Raw genomic sequence first — 19,318 nt, forward strand, 5'->3', positions numbered from 1 at the left:
CTGATCGAGACTAGTTTAAACAGTGCTTCCCTTTATATCTTTTCTATGCTTTTTTTTTTTTTAAAGATTTTATTTATTTATTCATGATAGTCACAGAGAGAGAGAGAGAGGCAGAGACACAGGCAGAGGGAGAAGCAGGCTCCATGCACCGGGAGCCCGACGTGGGATTCGATCCCGGGTCTCCAGGATCACACCCTGGGCCAAAGGCAGGCGCCAAACCTCTGCGCCACCCAGGGATCCCTCTTTTCTATGCTTTAATGGTTTTCAACATTTTATCCTTTACAATTGAAAGGTCATGAAATATCTCCGAGAATTTCTATAATGTGAATTATTTCCCTAGAGTCACTTTCTCTGGGACATTGGCATCCTTTTCATCACAGTTGCTTTCCTCAGTGATGTTGATAAGTTCGTCTTCACCAGGCTCCTCCGGCTGTGCATTTAGAGCCATTCAAACTGCAGCAGTGTCTACACTGCCGTGGCCACCTATTTCTCCTGTAACCTCATTTACATCGGATTCTTATTTTACTTCCAGTGTGTTACTTTTCATTTCTTTGTTACAGTTTCATCTGGGTTGATCCCTTCCCCCTTTGGATTATCCATGGGTTCAAAATGTCCTGTGGATTTATCACTGGGCAACGAGGAGGTAACACAACTTTAGCTGTTGCTTTTGTGTGTCCAATTGCCAGTAAACTTTGAAAGAAGGGACACACTGGTCACTGGTCATAATATTTATTTGCGATGATTTATGGATTGAAGAGCTGGCAGTGAAGTTTGTACTTAGTGTAATTACGAGAACTGGTAACTGAAATTTGAGCCGTGTTGTTGCAGACTCGTGTTAACTAAACCGTGATAGAAATCATAACTCAAATTTAGGCACACTGGTATCTTGCAAAGTGAGAACTCTGTCTACAGTGTAAAAACAGGTTGTACTTGGATTTGGTAAACAGTATAATAGAGATAAAGGGACTGAAATCTGAGAAATGTACACAGTAACAAAGTAGTCATTCAAAAACACTTCTTTTTAAAGTCTTTTATTTTTAAGTAATCTCTGTACCCAACATGGGGTTCAGACTCACAACCCTGAGGTCAAGAGCAGACCAAGTCCGCCAGGCGCCCCAGCACGTTCTGCCCCTCTCTCCCCTCCTCCCCCTCCATTCCCTCTCTCCTCTCCTCTCTTTCTTTTTTAAGTAGGTTCCACGCTGGATGCGGAGCTTCCTGCCTGAGTTCAGTGCAGGGCTTGAACTCATGACCCTGAGATCAAGAGCCAGGTGCTTAACCGACTGAGCCACCCAGGCGCTCCCACATTTTCTATTCTTTACAAAAAAGTAAGATTAAGGAATTTTAGGGGATCCCTGGGTGGCTCAGCGGTTTGGCGCCTGCCTTTGGTCCAGGGCGCGATCCTGGAGTCCTGGGATCAAGTCCCGCGTCAGGCTCCCGGCATGGAGCCAGCTTCTCCCTCTGCCTGTGTCTCTGCCTCTCTCTCTCTGTCTCTCTGTCTCTCTGTCTCTCTGTCTCTCTGTCTATCAAGGATAAATAAATAAAATCTTTAAAAAAAAAAAAGATTAAGGAATTTTAGATGAATTCCTTAAAGAGTAGTGTTTGTGTGTAGACTAAGGGCAAAGGTCTGAAAGGAAAAAGTTTTAGCATTTCTTGCACTCTGTAAACTTCTTTCTGTGATCTGCTTTTTCGGCACATTGTTCAGTATTTATATGATTAAAATCTTCATTTTTGCCATCTCAGTAATTCTTTCTGGCCTGTGGTTCAGTCCATCTCACAAATCCTTTGTGGATGGCTGTTATTGTTGCTTGTTTCACTACTGTAGCAGAAGTGTTAGGGATTTTGTGAAGTCTGCATTTATTTTTTTCGTATAAATGGAAAGGAAGGAAGGGAATGGAAAGGATTACATAGGTGTGTGAAGGGCTTGCTTACGCTTTTTTATGTGCAGATTTTACAGCTGGAGGGGGAAAATCCCCAGGAATGTTTGTTGTAAACATTTAAAACCTACTGAAGGGGGGATCCCTGGGTGGCGCAGCGGTTTGGCGCCTGCCTTTGGCCCAGGGCGCGATCCTGGAGACCCGGGATCGAATCCCACGTCAGGCTCACGGTGCATGGAGCCTGCGTCTCCCTCTGCCTGTGTCTCTGCCTCTCTCTCTCTCACTGTGTGCCTATCATAAATAAATAAAAAAAAAAAATTAAAAAAAAAAAATAAAACCTACTGAAGGGTATGAAGAAAAAAAATATAAATCACCTGTAGCTTATCAGTCTCATACAACCTCTGTTAATATTTTTCTGTTTATCTCTCCGTTGGGATCTTCTTTATATGTGCATATACATTCTTTTACTTGATGAAATATTTTAAAATGGGATTATTATATTCTTCCTACAAGTGTTTTTCCAGAGTACATACATGTTTTTAAAGTTTTTTCTTGTGTAAAAGATACAAAAACAGAATGGAGACTAGACTGAAATGAACACTATGTACCTTTCATCCGACTTCAGTCATTTCGGTACATAAGTAATCTGGTTTCATCCATACCCACCTACTCTTGCATTAGTTTGAAGTCGGTTCCAGGTAGCTGTTTTAGCATACATAGTTAAGAATTTTACATTTTGCCAAATTGCTTTCCAGAAAAGCATTATCAATGTATAGTTGACAGAGATAAGATTTAAAAAGCCTTTTAAAATTCTGATGTTATGGGTTAGATGCATGTGTATATATAGCATTTTCCTCCAGTAATACAAAAAAATCCCAATCAGGTGAATTTGAGCATGCTTATACTCTGGCAGCAAACTTTCAGTTCCTCATCAGTGTATCCCTCATAGGAATGCTGTGACTGTTAGATAGGATGACCTTATAATTTATTAGTAAAACTAGGATGCTTTTGAGATTCAAAGGAGGCACTATTAGTAATAATGCCAGTTTACCAGGCATAAACTAGGATTGTATTTTGGCACAGCTGGGTTGTATACCCACTTTATCAGATAATACATATAAGATGCATTTATGTATAAAGGTGACTGTATTACATATTCAGTAAATGCTGGCTTTTATTAAAGTGTTTATGTATGCCCATGTATGGATATGTATAAAAATCTTCCCTTTAAAAGGTATGCTTTGAATTGGCAACTCAAAGTCCTAGGTTAACAGTTTTTGTTTGTTTGTTTGTTTTTTCTGTGTGGTTTTGGAACTGATAGTGACCACTGTTTTTTAAAGGAGCTCTAAATTTTGTAATTAAGAGGAGATTTGCCTTAATATTTGCAGCTGGAGAATGCTGGAGGAGACCTCAAGGATGGCCACCACTATGAAGGAGCTGTTGTCATTCTGGATGCTGGTGCCCAGTACGGGAAAGTCATAGATCGAAGAGTGAGAGAATTGTTTGTGAAGTCGGAAATCTTTCCCTTGGAAACACCAGCATTTGCCATAAAAGAGCAAGGATTCCGGTAGACTTTTCACTTATATTTTCTATGAGATTGAGCTTAGATTGTGGAATTTTTTTTATTAATTTGCTTGGGCACTGAATTTTTTCTTTTTCAAAGGTTTATTTGAGAGAGCAAGAGCGTGGAGGGGCAGAGAAAGGGGGAGAGAGAATCTTAAGTAGTCTCCATGCTGAATATGGAGCCTGAGTGGGGCTCTATGTCAGGACCCTGAGATCATGACCTGAGCTGAAACCAAGAGTCAGACACTTAACTGACTGTGCCACCCAGGCGCCCCAGGCACTGAATTTTTTAAATGAATACAAAACCTGCAGTGGATTTACAAGAAATTTTCTTCCATCGTTCAGATTTTTTTTTTTTAAGATTTTATTTATTTATTCATGAGAGAGACAGAGAGAGAGGCAGAGACAGAGGCAGAGGGAGAAGCAGGCTCCATGCAGGGAGCCCTATGTGGGACTCGATCCCAGGACCCCGGGGTCATGCCCTGGGCCGAAGGCAGGTGCTAAACTGCTGAGCCACCCAGGGATCCCCCCCCCCTTTTTTTAGTTAAAAAGATTACCCTAATTTTAATTGCACAGTTACAAGAAGTTTTCATTTGAATATTAAGTCATTCATTCATCCCGGAGCATTTGATCAAAGGAATATATACAGTGGCTAAAAGAATTTTGTGTCCAATGAGTCTTTTTTTTGCCTCCTATCCCCAAGAGACTAAGTTTCTAAAATACAAAGATTTCTCAAGTCTGATATAGGGTCTAATTCAACAGCTTATATACTCAGAACTAGTCAAAATGATAGCCAACATATATATATATTCTTCCTTTAACAATTTCTGGTTAATGCTATACCTTTTCTCATGGAATTGATACTCTTTTTTTAAGAGTGTTACCAGAAGCAAGCAACTGCAGTTTATTACTTTAATTGGGTCTTAGAAAAAAAATAAAAAATGATTGGGTCTTAGACAATAATACTGTATTTCTTCCAGGATAACAATGTTAATTTATCTTAAAAATGTAATTTTTTCCATTAGAGAAATGATTAACTTTTAAAGGCTTCATGGACATGTTTATCCTGTGATTCTTGTTTCTGAAATAGAATGGATTGGAAATCAGAAAAGACAGATTGAAATTTAACTGTGTCCTAGTCTTAGGGTACAGTTAAAAACAGTCCTCTCTTTTAAACTGTAGAATCTTTAGAGTAAGAAGGGACCCTTGAGTTACTCTAATTCAACTGTCTCAGTTTGCCAGTGAGGAACAGCTTTAGAGAATCAAAACACATGAGAATTCTGAATGGCTCTATGTCACATCTAAGCTCCTTTATTTCCTTCACCCCAAAAAGAATATCTCCAGCAAACTAACGTAGGCTAAAATGTTAGAGAATAAGAAGCCAGATACTTGGCAATAGAACGCTAATTATTTTTCCTTGTCACCTGATCATAAACAAATCTTAGGTCCTGCTTGTGTCTAGAGGTTCTTTCTGTGTAGGAGTATAGAACTATTTTGCTTACTATAATCTTTTCTGCTGAGATATCTATTTGACCATCCTTTTCCTAGAGTATTAGTATTATGAGAAAAGAGACATCTTAACCTACTTGTGTTTGGAAGCTTGACCTGCTTCAGATTGGTATTTGGAATGCCTTGTGGCTTATTGGCTTTATAATTACAAGTTAGTTTCAAAATAATTGCAGGGTAGAACTAGGAGATTCAGAATGAATGATTAGCTCTTCTTAAGAGTTATTGAGATAAGAATTTTCCATAATTGGCTTAAGTACTGCTTGAGTTATAGCCTTTACTAAGTCCATTGCCTTTTCTTTTTAATAGTATTAAGAATCTTATAGTCCTGAGTTGTTTAGCAGATTATTGAGGGATGTTGGGCAGCCCTGGGGTGGTTATCTTTTATAAAACTAAGTATAATGTACTGAAATTCTAGAGGTCTTGATAATTAAGTATGTTTTAAAGAATTTTAGCCTATGCATTTTTAAAGATTTTATTTATTTATTAGTGAGAGAGACACATACACACAGAGGCAGAGACACAGGCAGAGGGAGAAGCAGGCTCCACGCAGGGAACGTGGGACTCGATCCCATGACTCAGGATCATGCCCTGGGCCAAAGGCAGACGCCCAACCACTGAGCCACCCAGGTGTCCCTAGCCTATGCATTTTTAAAGAGCTAAGTTGCATATCTACCTTTAGGGCCAAGACTACATCCCTTTAGGATTGTTATCTTAACGATGTAAGATTCATCATCTGGGGAGGTTGTCTTTAGTTTCTTTTGTAGGAGGTGGGCTAACGAACATGATAAATAGCATAATTCATGTTAACAATACAAAGTTCAAAAAGTGGGGTCTTTGAGCTCAGTTGAATTGTTATACTTTTAAAAAACATCCTATCTTGTAATTTTTATGAATTTTTTATTATATCATTCTTAATGGATTATAAACCTGCATTTTAGTTTGTGTGTTTTTATATGACAGGCAGCTGCTAATATAAAGTGATTTGCTTAAGTTTGTAAGAGGATTTTGGTTAGATCTTATAATGCATTTTCCTTTAGAAATGTAAGATAAATCAGGATTCCTGCAAAACTCAAACCTAAAATGAGCTAGAGGATACCTTAAATTAAGTGACAAGCATAGATACGCCTGTATTGTAGAAGAGGGCATGTATGGCAAACCGGGGAACATGAGTAGTCTGAAGGTTCAGGTCTCTGTGATTCCAGTTATTCTTAGCCAAGTGAGAGTGAAGGTCAAGTGCTATCAGACTTTTCCCCCCCCTCTTTCTAAAGAAAATCCAGAAATCTGGATTTTTATGTAAAATTCGTAATACATTAAAATGTTCTCAATCTTTGGAGTGTATGCTGAGGGCCAAATTAGATGTATCAGTGGCCAGGTGAGGAGCCTGGCCTCTGATAGGCCTCAGTTTCAGCCTTTCCTATAATAACAGTTGGACTCCCAAGTTAATCCACAGAATGCTCTGTAAACTATAGTGAAGTTACAGTATTGCCTTGGGTTCTGAGAGAATGCCATATGGGCAAATTCATATGTTAGCTGCCTTTCCAGAACCCTAGGTAAAACTGTTGAGAATGTTGGGCAGATTTTCAACAGGCAGTTAGGTTATTGTTCATATCCTGTCTTCCTTTGTTGTATTTTGCTTTGAGTCATCCAGGGTCTTTTGTGACCTGCTGTACTCCTTGCTTTTCAGAATCTCCGTCTTCCTTTAGAATTTTCATCTATGTCCTTCATTAATGAGGAAGACAAAACAAATTCATGCTAAACCTTCGCAGTTAGAAACATTAGAATTTATGTATTGGAAGCTTGTACTTATTAACAAGTGAATGTTGGTTGAATTGATGGACTTTCACACGTTGTAATAGAATAGAAATGATTAAGCTGTGTGAAAGGCTGGATCTGCTACAATATACTGAAAACATAACAAAATCTCTGAATCTGTGCTGAGTCTCCCTCCATGCTTGAAGGGGGAGAGGGGATAAACTTCGTGATAAAACTAGCCATTAGAGGATTTTTCACTGACTCTCTTCCTTAAATCCACAGTGCTATTATCATCTCTGGAGGACCTAATTCTGTGTATGCAGAAGATGCTCCCTGGTTTGATCCAGCAATATTCACTATTGGCAAGCCCGTTCTTGGAATTTGCTATGGCATGCAGGTACATCTGTGAATTTGCCTGAAGAGTGGACTTAATTTATTCTGTTTGTGACTCTCACTGTATTAATATTTTCTGTCTTTAGAGTATCTAGCATGTTTAGTTGTATGAGCTAATTTGTGCACTGTTTACAGATTGTTTCAGTGTGGCAAAACTGACCTGAGTGGAAATCTGTTTTTAGAGCTGTAACTATATCACTGCATACAACATAACACTGTCCAAAAAAAAAAAAAAAAAAGACATTCAAATTTACATGTTACAGAAATAGTATATGGAACTCCTTTATATTTTTTCTCAATTCTTTTATTGTTGATATATTTTTAAAAGATTTATTTATTTCAGAGAGAGAGAGCACAAGAGCGCATACATGTGCATGAGCCAGGCGTAGGGCAGAGGGAGAGAATGATGGAGGGGGGAGGACGCAATCCCATGACCTCGGTATGATGACCTGAGGCAAAATCAAGAGTGATGTGTAACCCACTGAGCCACCCAGGCGCCAACCCCTTACCCTTTAACCATTTGAGAGTAAGTTGCACACATGATATCCTGTTACTTGTATTTCCAAAGGACTAGGGCTCTATCCTGTGTAACTACAGTATAGATATCAAAATGGGGAAGTTAACATTGATTCAGTTTTGTATTTAATGCACAGATTGCATTCACATTTCATTGTTTGTCTCGTTGATGTCCCTTGTACTTGGATTGTAGTACTTACTGCATTCAGTCCAGGACCATGTGTTCTACTTAGTTGTCACTTCTGCTCCTTTGTTTTGGAACCATTCCTCAGTCTTCTCTTTCATAACCATGACAGTTAAAAAAACAAAAAAAGTCATTTCAGTGACTTTGTGGATTATCCCTCCATTTTGGTTTATTTGATGTTTCCTCATTGTTAGGTTCAGGTTATGTTTTTTTTTGGTTGGAGTACCACAGAAGTGATGCTGTGCTCTTAGAGCCATCTCGTTTGGAGGCATGTGATGTCAGTGTGTGCCATGGCAGGTGATGTTAATTTTGATTATATCAAAATTATTGATACAGTATGTGACACGATATTGTATCAAAAACAATAAATAGGGACTGAGGTCTAGAGATAAAACTATTCTTGTATGAGTTAAGTGTTTAGAACTCTATTTTGGCTACTTTGACACTTTTTTTTAGTTACTTTAAATAGTATAGGTTTATTAGACAAGTAGAATATGATTACTGAATAAGATGATAGATGATACTGAGCCAGAAACGTGCTAAATTCTCACTTAGAATGATTTATTCAATAAGATCTATATACTAAGGAGGTGGGAACAGAAATAAATACATTTAAGAAAAGTTATCTCTAGTGCTTGTAAGCAAAATGATATTTTAGTTGAGATAGTTTTTAACAGTGTGTCTTACTTAACCATATCATTTGAAAATTGAGTTAGCTGGGAAGGTACTCCCTGAGTAATTATTAATTGACATGTTAGAGTAATTTGCCTATTTCTACTGTCAGAAGCGAGATACTTTTTTTTTAATATCAAAGAAGTTTAATAGACTGCAATAAAATAAGCGCCTAGAAAAAGCTTGTGGAATAGATGTCAGTGTTAGAGAAATCCCTCTCCACACATCCTCTAGCTCCATACCCCACTCCCTCAAAACCAAACAAGAAAATCAGAAACAACAAAGGAAATCCTTCCAAGCTTGAATTTCAATGAGGGCCCCTTTACCAATAAGAACACAGTTTCCTACATGATCTAATAGGAAAGCAAAACACAGAAGCACATAAAGTCCACAGATTTCAGTATTTAAGGAACTCGGTATATATTCAAAGGTAAAATAACCCCAACTTTTATAGCTGTACATATTGTTGTAAAGTAAATTAACATATTTTTAAATTTCATATATACACTCTCAAAGGTTCTTCGGGTGAGGTATGTAAACATTGTCTAATGAAAATTTTTCAGTGTCTCAAACCAATAAATTCACAGCATACATTTAATTTTTCATCCGTTAAAGACACAGTGTATTTATCTACCCTCATTAACATAATGGAAATCCAGGCCCAAGAGAAACACGCCAATCATCCGGATTACCATTTGCAGAATTTCTCAATTCACTGCTTTTGGAAAGCCCACCCTCGCACAGGTTGGGAGCACACACTTGGTACCGGGAAGGGGCGAGGCCCTCTGGAGACCCACTCCTTGGGAATCTGGATCACTGGCTTAAGACTCACAAGACAGCAAAAAGGAGCTCACCTGAACAACTACAAAATTGACCTCGGCAATGACAACACTGAGAGGAACCAGAAAGACCTTAAAGGGATGGTAGAGATTCATTTTAGAGCTCCCTGGATCCACAGCTGGATCAGCAGCCCTTGCCCTAATCTCATTCTGAAGGGTCGTGACCTGAAAAAGAATAAAAACCCCACACAGTACCTGAGCCTCAGTTAAATTGCATGGGCTTCCTGTGCTCCCCTGACTTTTTTTTTTTTTTTTTTTTTTTTTTTTTAAGATTTTATTTATTTATTCATGAGAGAGGCAGAGACACAGGCAGAGGGAGAAGCAGGCTCCCTGCGGGGAACCCAATGTGGGATTCCATCCCATGATCCCAGGGTCACGAACTGAGCGAAAGGCAGACGCTCAACCTCTGAGCCACCCAGGTGTCCCCGTTTTTAAATTTTTTTTTAAACTCAGAATTTTCTATGATAAGAATAGGTGATGTTAATTTTGACTGGATTCACTTGTTTGTGAATCATTTTGATCTCTTTTCTCTTGTGCCTACCGTTAGGCTTTAGCATGTACTAAAGTGAAGGGAGGACAGGGTCAGAATACAAGTGGAATTAATCTAATTACGAGATTCTACTGACTAAATGGAATCAGTGTTAATTGAAATATCAGCTTTTTAATTTCCTCATGATACTCTGGTCCTCCCTAATTTATTATTGAGAATTATCTATTAATTTTTGATTTCTTGTATATATGGCTTAATAATTAAGATAATGTGTTCTTTCTCCCAATGACTGAATTGTTTTAAGTCTTTGGGTTGAAGATAATTTGAAATTTTAGTATGTGGAGCCTTTTTTTTTTTTTTTTTAATTGGTTGAAACTGTTGTGCTTTACTATGAATATTGCACAGAAGGAGGCTGTTTAAAAGGTAGAGAATGAGCAGACCAGTATATTTTCTTTTAGCTGGCTCTGGAGCATTCATTGAAGGAAAAAAATATAAATCAATGTTCACATAAGAATGAATATTTTTATTATACTTGAAACAAGAATAGAATATTAGGAATCACTGGTCTGTAAAAGAGCTTTACTATATTTCATTTCTTGCTAATTGTTATAGTTTTCCACTTTGATTTGGAGGAAATACTGATCCCTAAAAATATGTGATGTTCAAAGTACAAAGGCTACAACAATGGATATTTTTCTTCTCCAGCAACAAGCATTTTCTAGTCAAAGGCTCTGTTCTCTGAAGAGCCAAGTGGTGATAATGAATTTGACTTTGTTAATAACTTATTTTTAATTTTCTTGTATAATGTTCTAATGAATGTATTTTCTTAGAGCCTTCATCTTGATTAAGTTGAACATGGGAAAGAGGTTGACTTTTTTTATTCATATGCCTTTGCCCTAGGATATATTTACATAACTTATTGATCTCCCATGCTAGAGTAGTCCTACAGCACAACTTAAATATTTTTAGTATATTGAGAGGTATTATTCTGTAAGGAAGAGTCTCACAGATATATTTTTTCAGGACCCACTTAAAGTGAAATGTCTCTGGAAAATGCTGCCTTAATTTAAGTGCTAGTGATTGACTTTTTCCCTTATGCCAGTCCTCCATATAATTGTAACACTTAATTTTTCTATCATACAGTGGGGATCTTTTTTTTATTTTTTTTTATTTTTTTTTATTTATGACAGTTACAGAGAGAGAGAGAGAGGCAGAGACACAGGCAGAGGGAGAAGCAGGCTCCATGCACCGGGAGCCCGATGTGGGACTCGATCCCGGGTCTCCAGGATCGCGCCCTGGGCCAAAGGCAGGCGCCAAACCGCTGCGCCACCCAGGGATCCCTACAGTGGGGATCTTACGGTAGCCAGAGCTAGATGTGCTCACGTTAAATGTGTAGAACAATTTGCTTTTATGTCTTTCTGAACTTACGTAGTAGGACAATGGATTAGGCTGAATTTGGTCCTTTAGATAAAAATTGTCTTTCTATAAAATATTGGTATAGATGATACCATCTAGCTAATATGCTGTTTGTAAAGGACCAATATTTCCTCGTCACTGTTAGTTGGATAAGTTTACACTAAAGGTCTCACCCTAGTTTGTACTTTTTGCCCCCAATAGCATCCTGAAATTTTAGTACATTTCAGTATCTTAAGTACCATTTTTTTCTCATTCACTGAATTCCTATCATCAGAGCCTTTTTAGTTGCTTCCTGGTAATTCTTTGCTTTAGAAGAAAAAAGTCTCCTCATTGCTTCTTTTATCTCTATATACCCTTGCTAAGCACAAGAAATGAAATAGAACTTTTGAAACTCTTTCAAGTGAGAGGCAGCACTTTTCTTGAGTTGTTATTCATTCCTTTTTTTTTTTTTAAGATTTTATTTATTTATTCATGAGAGAAACAGAGACATAGGCAGAGAAAGAAGCAGGCTCTATGCAGGGAACTCCATGTGGGACTCCATCCCAGGACCCTGGGGTTATGCCCTGGGCTGAAGGCAGATGCTTAACCGCTGAGCCACTCAGGCGTCCCCATTCCCTTTGTTTTCTTTCTTTTCTTTTCTATTTTGTTTATTTATTCATGAGAACACAGAGAGACACTGGCAGAGGGAGAAGAGGCTCCATGCAGGGAGCCTGATGTGGGACTCAATCCCAGGTCTCCAGGATCACACCCTGGGCCGAAGGCAGTGCCAAACCGCTGAGCCACTTGGGCTGCCCTCCTTTGTTTTCTTTGTAGCTTTATACCTAAGTTCATATCCCTAAGTAATACATTATTTAGTTTTGCCCATTGACCCTTATGTAAATGAAATCCTGTGTGTATTATCGTCAGCTTTGGTTTTAAGATTCATTGATGTTAATACATTTAATTGTAAGTTACTCATTTTCACTATTGAATTTATTATTTAGCACAGATTAATCATATATTCACTGTTAGTATTGATGGCTTTTTTCCAATTTTTTTGCTATTTTTAAAAAAATTTTATCTATCTATCTATCTATCTATCTATCTATCTATCTATCTAACTATTCATGAGAGACAGAGAGAGAGATAGAGAGGCAGAGACACAGGCAGAGGGAGAAGCAGGCTCCATGCAGGGAGCCGGACGTGGGACTTGATCCCTGGTCTCCAGGATTAGGCCCTGGGCAGAAGGCAGGTGCTAAACCACTGGGCCTCCAGGGATGCCCTCAAAACAGAATATTAAAACAAACTGTAACAAGAAAGCAAATTGTTTCATTATACATAAAAGTTCTCTCTTCCTCCACAAACACAAGCTTAGCTAGGTGTTCAACTCTTTGCATTTCAACCTTAAGTAGCATAGTTAAGAACCAGAAATATACCTGGAAGCCTCCTGAACAGGTGAGATAGCTTTAAATTTTACTGCAGCCCTTGGCTTTGTAACATTTAATTTGGATTTTGTGGGCTTTTAAATTGTGTTGAGTTTCAACAGTTTTAGTTCTCTTGATCACTCAGCTGTCCTCTAAGGACAGCAAGTTAGGGGAGGTAGAGGTGCATAAAGTTCACGGCGTCTATAGAAGAAAGCACTTATTTTCCAGCAACTTTTATTTTATTTTGTTTGTTTGTTTGCTTATTTATTTACTTTTAAGATTTTATTTATTTATTCATGACAGACAGAGAGAGAAAGAGAGAGAGGCAGAGACACAGGCAGAGGGAGAAGCAGGCTCCATGCAGGAAGCCTGATGTGGGACTCGATCCCAGGTCTCCAGGATCACACCCCGAGCCGAAGGCGGTGCTAAACTGCTGGGCCATCAGGTCCAGCAACTTTAATGAGTGCTTTGCGCTACATACTTTGTTACCCCCTGGGACTGGGAAGAGACTTGAAGACCTGGGGGAGAGAACAGGTGTATTTTGGTCTATTTTGGCAAGCACTTAGGTAGCTTGCGCGGCTGGAGTAGAGAATGACGGGGAAGAAGAGCGGTGATAGCGGCAGGGGGGACTGTCGCAGTGTTCCTAAACTGGGTGGTAGTTCATGTCCTGCAGAGAGTGTTGGATACCTGGGTTTTCTGTTTGGGAAATACTGGGCCAAATGAATGAACAAGTTTATTTCCTACTGAACTTATTAACCCAAGGTTTTATCTCAGGAAGCTTTATTGTGAATGTCTTGAGCAGAATGTAGAGGTCAGCATTTATTTGCTGATGGTTTTGAAGAATATTCTGCTGTGCATTATAAGGATGAGCATTGTTTAGCCCTCTGCCTGCTTTTTTTTTGTCAGGAGCAGGGTCAGCCTGTATCCTGTATGGTTACGGCAGGTATCTTCTGACACCTCTGTGGAACAGACGTACTCTGAGATGTGTCACGGTGAATACATCAAGGCAGAAATGTAGAATTTTTGTGTGTGTTTATTTGGTGTTGGGGAGGGGGTCAGGCAAATGTGAGTAATAAATAAGATTGATCCAGGGAGGGGCAGAATGAAGAGACCATTTGGAATAAGAGTCCGTAGGCATAGGGGATTTATAAATGAATTTAATTGAAAGACCAGATCTTCTTGGGGCACCTGGCTGGCTCATTCTCTAATTGCCTGCTGTTGGCTTGGGTCAGGATCCCAGGGCTTCCTGCTCAGCAGGGAGTCTTTCCTCCCGCCTCCTGCCCTTCACCCCCACTTGTGCTCATCTCTCTTTCAAATAAATGCATAAAATCTTTTTAAAAAAAAAAAGACAGATTTTCCTGTTTATGCTCTTCCACAACATGGCCTTCTACAGGCTTTCGCACTGTTCCTTTGGGGCCAACGGTTACATCACTTGGAGAAGTTTATGCTTGTCTAGTTTTAATATCACAGCTTTTCATATCGCCTGCTTTAGCTTTTTCTAAGCTCAGAGTACCTTTTAAAATGCTCTTAAATTAAACTCAGATGTAAGTATTAAATCTCTATTTTTAAAGATGAAAATTAAAGTACACTCAATGGAAAATCTGCCAGTGTTTAATAGAAATTAACCTCAGGTCAGATTTCTAATCTAGTTTTGCTTTATAACTATTCCTCATGATAATTGTATAATTATATTTAATAATACCAAGTTGTCTATGTTTATTTAACTCATTATTTTTGGAGCAGAAACATAGCAGATATCTTGAAAACAAAGGAATATAAGTTATTAGCATAAGAAAATGATTGGGTAATTTTTTTAATTTATATTAATGTCAATTTATTTTCTCTTCGAACAGATGATGAATAAGGTATTTGGAGGTACTGTACACAAAAAAAGTGTTAGAGAAGATGGAGTCTTCAGTATTAGTGTGGACAACACTTGCTCATTGTTCAGGTATAGATATTTCTAGATGCATATGCATAGTTTAGTAGAACGACAGATTTAAAGTTGGGATTGTTATTCTTCAGAATTAGAGATTCTATAATTCTTAGATGAATTAAGGCCATATTCATGGTCAGAGGTATAATTGTCATATTTGTTTTCCATTTGAATGTCAGAATCACAGAGGATGATGGTGATGCTAAGTAGGGGGGGGTGTAAGGAAAGCACTTGTGACATAACTTGAAAGCACCCGTGCAGTCTTGGATCTATCTCTGTTTGGGATTGCATACTGTGATGCCAACATTTGTAATTTTTCCTTTTTCACTCTTTTTTTTTTTTTTCTTTTTCACTCTTTGAAGTATGATTCTAAACATTAGTGTGCCAGATGTGGCAAATGGATAATTTTTTTTTTTTGATAATGTTTTAAATTATCTTGCATCTACTGAATGTGTTTGTGTATCTCTTCCCTCGTATTTTTGCTGGGTGCTTAGCAAACGACCAATTTGTTGGACTCATTACTAAATATGTGTTAGGTTTCCCTCCTTCTCACTTTCTCTGTATTAAGCATAACTGTACCTGGTGTACTATCTTTTAATTTAGTGAATATATTAATTGGTTTTTGGTCTAGGTAACAATAAATTAGGTGCTGTAGCTTTAATCTATTTAAAAATTGGTAAATGAGCTGTTCACTACCTTCCTGGATTCATTTATCTTCTTGACTTTAAAAAAATGGCTGCATTTTCATTCAGTTTATGAAAAGACTGGAAGCTTTCTGTTTTGGGGTTTTCCATGTTTTGAATAAAGCTCATTTTGTTGGACTATTGATAGGGTTCCTCACTGGCCTGTTTTTTTTTTTTTTTTAACTTTTAAAATAATCTCTGTGCCCAATGTGGGACTTGAACTTACAACTCCAGAATTAAGAATCACATGCTTTATTGACTGAGCCAGCCAGGTGCCCCTGACTCCCTTCATTTTGACTTAAGTTTCATTTTTATTTTTTTGTTTTTTAAAAGATTTTAAGTAATCTCTGTACTCAATGTAGAGCTCAAACTTAAAATCCTGAGATCAAGAGTTCCATGCTCTACCAACTGAGCCACGAAGTGTCCCTTAAATTTCATTTTTACTTTAAAACTACATTCCCCCCTTACTGCATTAAATCTATAAAATGCAAGCTGATGTCAGTGAGCCACAGTTACTTTCTTTTTTGGATGAATCTGAGAAGTTTACTTTTATCTATTTATAATTGAAGTATAGTTCACACAGTGTTACATTAGTTTCAGGTGTACAACATGGTGATTCCCTATGTCTGTTATGCAGTTATTTTGTTATATCTTTTAATTGTGCTAATTATTTCTAGCTACAGGTATGTTTTGTTGATTACCATACTTGTGCGCCTAAATTAATTTCTAATGAATAGTTTTCTTCATGTTGGACAGATCAGAAATTTTAAAACCCAAGTTATAAACTTATTTTTATCAAAATGGAGATATATCCCTGTTTAGACACAAAATGGCTCCTCTTTAATTTTGAGGAAGAGCATAAATAAGTGTATCTGTTCAAAGATTCTTGTTTTTCAAAAGAAGATTAATAAAGCCAAGGTGGCTTAAAATAATCTTAGGAACTGAAGTTACTCATTTCCAAAATATATTTCAAATCCAATGCGTGTTCCACTTCATAATGGAGAGGTGTTGCTTACGTTCATCTCTAAAGTGGCTAGACTTGAGAACCATTTTAAATTCATGGTGGTATGTGATATTGCAAGAGGCTTTAAATCTAAAGATCTGGTTAAAATGTAAAGTTTTTCTGTCTTCCTAGCTCTAAAATTCTGGGACTCATTCACAACCTACATTAATCCTAAGCAACAATAATGACAGTAGTAGTAAGTCTGAAACATCCTTTTTTTTGGCTTTATTGTACTTTATCTTCTTGCTTTATTTTTAAGTTACCTTTAAATTTCTTAATACTTAATAATCAGCCCTCTCAGATTTTCTCACAGTGTAAAAAATATCTTTTTATAGTTGATTTGTTTGAATCAGGGTCAAGAAAAAGTCCACATATTGCATTTGATAAATGTTACTTGTATCTTCTTTAATCCATGCCTTTAACTTGTTTGGCAGATGAGAAGTAGAGGTCCACATTACTACTGGGTTGTCTTTGTTTCTAGGCCTCTTCAGTGAATAAAGTTAGTATGTATTCTTTTAGAGGGAACAAAATCAGTGTACACCTTATTTCCATTTAAAATCAAAGTTTATGGGGTTTTTCTCTCTTTTGATTTTGTGTATCCTTACTCTGAGGCTGAAAATCTCAATTCTTAAATATTTAATATTTGTTTTGATCTATAATATGCAGGATTTTATATTATATAAAGCTGCTAAATAACAATATCAGTGTTAATATGCAGGATTTTATATTATATAAAGCTGCTAAATAACAATATCAGTATTAGTACTATTTCTGATATAAAACTACTGAATGTTTAGATTTCTGCAATGCCTTCTGTTCTTAAGATAAATCCAAGTAGAGATAAAATTTTAAATTATTAAATTGTAATTATTATTAAATTATTATTATTTTGTAACTTCCTGAAATTATTTTTTATGCATGCATACCACCAACTTTTAAATATATGCTTGTCAGTTTTCAGTTTTTCCTGATTGCCTTTTTTGAGATTTAATATTGTTAGTGGGTTTATAATACATAGAATAAGTTTAAATTCTAGCAGTGTTGTACTATTATATACATACTTCTTTCTGTTTTTTTGATTTACTCATATAGTGAGTTAGTATTTCTAAAGGAAAAGAACAAACTTAAGATCCCCAGAATGTCTTTATCATCTTATAACTAAAATGTTCAGGCATGATGATTACAGTTAACAACACTGTATTGTATACTTAAAAGTTGTTAAGAGAGTAGATATTAAATGTTCCCCATACACATAAAATAATGGTAACTATGTGCTGTATGTGTTAACTAACCTTATTGTGGTAATTATTTCATTATATATATCAAATCATCATGTTACACATCTTTAGCTTTATGTTATATGTCGGTTATATCTCAATAAAGCTGGGTAAAAATAAAGCATAAGATCCCATTGATCATGTCTTTAATTAAGATATTTGTATGTTGTGTGTGTTTTTATTTGTTTTTTTTGTATGTTTAGGGGCCTTCAGAAGGAAGAAATTGTTTTGCTTACCCATGGAGATAGTGTAGACAAAGTAGCTGATGGATTCAAGGTTGTGGCACGTTCTGGGAACATTGTGGCAGGTGAAAACTCTAAAACTTTTGCCAATTCTGTTTTAAACTTATCTGAAGAGTCTAAGAATATGTTTCTGCATGAGGTGCTGTTTTTTTTTTTTTTTATTTTTTAAAAAGATACTGTAAATGTCATGGGATCACCATTAATTTATGAAGGGAATTTAATATTAGATTATTTAGAAGTCACTTAATGGTTTTCTCTGAAATATTTTTAAAAGTGTTCACTCTAATAAAAGTTCTCCAGATGTAAAACACTACTTTTACATCTCAGGAAAAATTTGAGAATGGTCTATTTTTCTAGTGTGCTTATTAATTCATAATTAAAAAAAAAATTCATGATTAGATTTTTAAATGCTTTTCTTAGATATACATAGGGGTGTATCTTGGACATTGGCAAAACACCAGACTGAGCACTCAGAACATTTCTCTGAGCCAGGGTTGGCAAAATGTGACCTGTGGGTCAAATCTAGCCTATAACCTATTATTTATTAAAGGGTTATGATAGGGGATCCCTGGGTGGCTCAGAGGTTTAGCACCTGCCTTTGGCAGGGGACGTGATCCTGGAGTCCCGGGATCAAGTCCCGTGTCGGGCTCCCTGCATGGAGCCTGCTTCTCCCCCTCTGCTTGTGTCTCTGCCTCTCTCTCTCTCTCTCTCTCTCTCTCTCTGTCTATCATGAATAAATAAAAAATTAAAAAAAAAATAAAACTTGGCTCTATCTCTAAAAAAAAAAAAAAAAGGGGGTTATGATAAAAGGGATTGTATGCCTGTGTTCCACAGAGCCTAAATTTTTACTATTTAGCCCTTTGTAGAAACATTGTCTAATCTGTACTTTATTTTTTTCAAGTTTTATTTATTTATTTTTTTAAAGATTTAAAAAATTTATTTATTCATGAGAGACAGAGAGAGAGGCAGATACACAGGTAGAGGGAGAAGCAGGCTCCATGCAGGGAGCCCGACTCGGGACTTGAACCCGACTCCAGGATCACAGCCTGGGCCAAAGGCAGGCCCTAAAATGCTGAGCCACCCAGGTGTCCCTAATCTATACTTATTTATTTATTTATTTATTTAAGATTTTATTTATTTATTCATGAGAGACACAGAGAGAGGCAGAGACACAGGCAGAGGGAGAAGCAGGCTCCATGCAGGGAGCCCGACGTGGGACTCGATCCCGGGTCTCCAGGATCACACCTTGGGCTGAAGGCAGGTGTTAAACCGCTTGGCCACCGGGGCTGCCCCCTAATCTGTACTTTAAAGCCATTTTTATTCTCTTCTTTTTGAGGAAGAGGAATTGATTTTCTGGCAGTTGTGACTTTTTAACCTTCTTATTTGAATAGTTATTATGTAAATAATTACCAATAATCCTGGAAGTCAGTTAAAGAAACAAAGTGGATTTACCAATAAAGTTCTTTTTGTTTGAAATGCACACCTAAACAATGCATGGTAAAAAAAAGATTTGTCATGGATAAACTGAATTGAGTAATCTGCCTGCAATTAATATTAGAATAGGAA

The 19,318-nt window shown here is 37.0% G+C and overlaps 1 protein-coding gene across 1 annotated transcript in view; it reads left to right on the forward strand.

Annotated features, from left to right (window-relative positions):
- GMPS (guanine monophosphate synthase) overlaps positions 1 to 19,318 on the forward strand; it is a 76,831-nt gene that overhangs the window by 22,269 nt on the left and 35,244 nt on the right. Inside the window, 4 exon segments of the mRNA NM_001313780.1 lie at positions 3,263 to 3,441; positions 6,981 to 7,095; positions 14,465 to 14,562; positions 17,714 to 17,817. Coding sequence (NP_001300709.1) covers positions 3,263 to 3,441; positions 6,981 to 7,095; positions 14,465 to 14,562; positions 17,714 to 17,817 — 496 coding nt within the window.

The sequence above is a fragment of the Canis lupus genome, chromosome 23 (genome assembly GCF_011100685.1).
Source record: "Canis lupus familiaris isolate Mischka breed German Shepherd chromosome 23, alternate assembly UU_Cfam_GSD_1.0, whole genome shotgun sequence".
Lineage (NCBI taxonomy): Eukaryota > Metazoa > Chordata > Mammalia > Carnivora > Canidae > Canis > Canis lupus.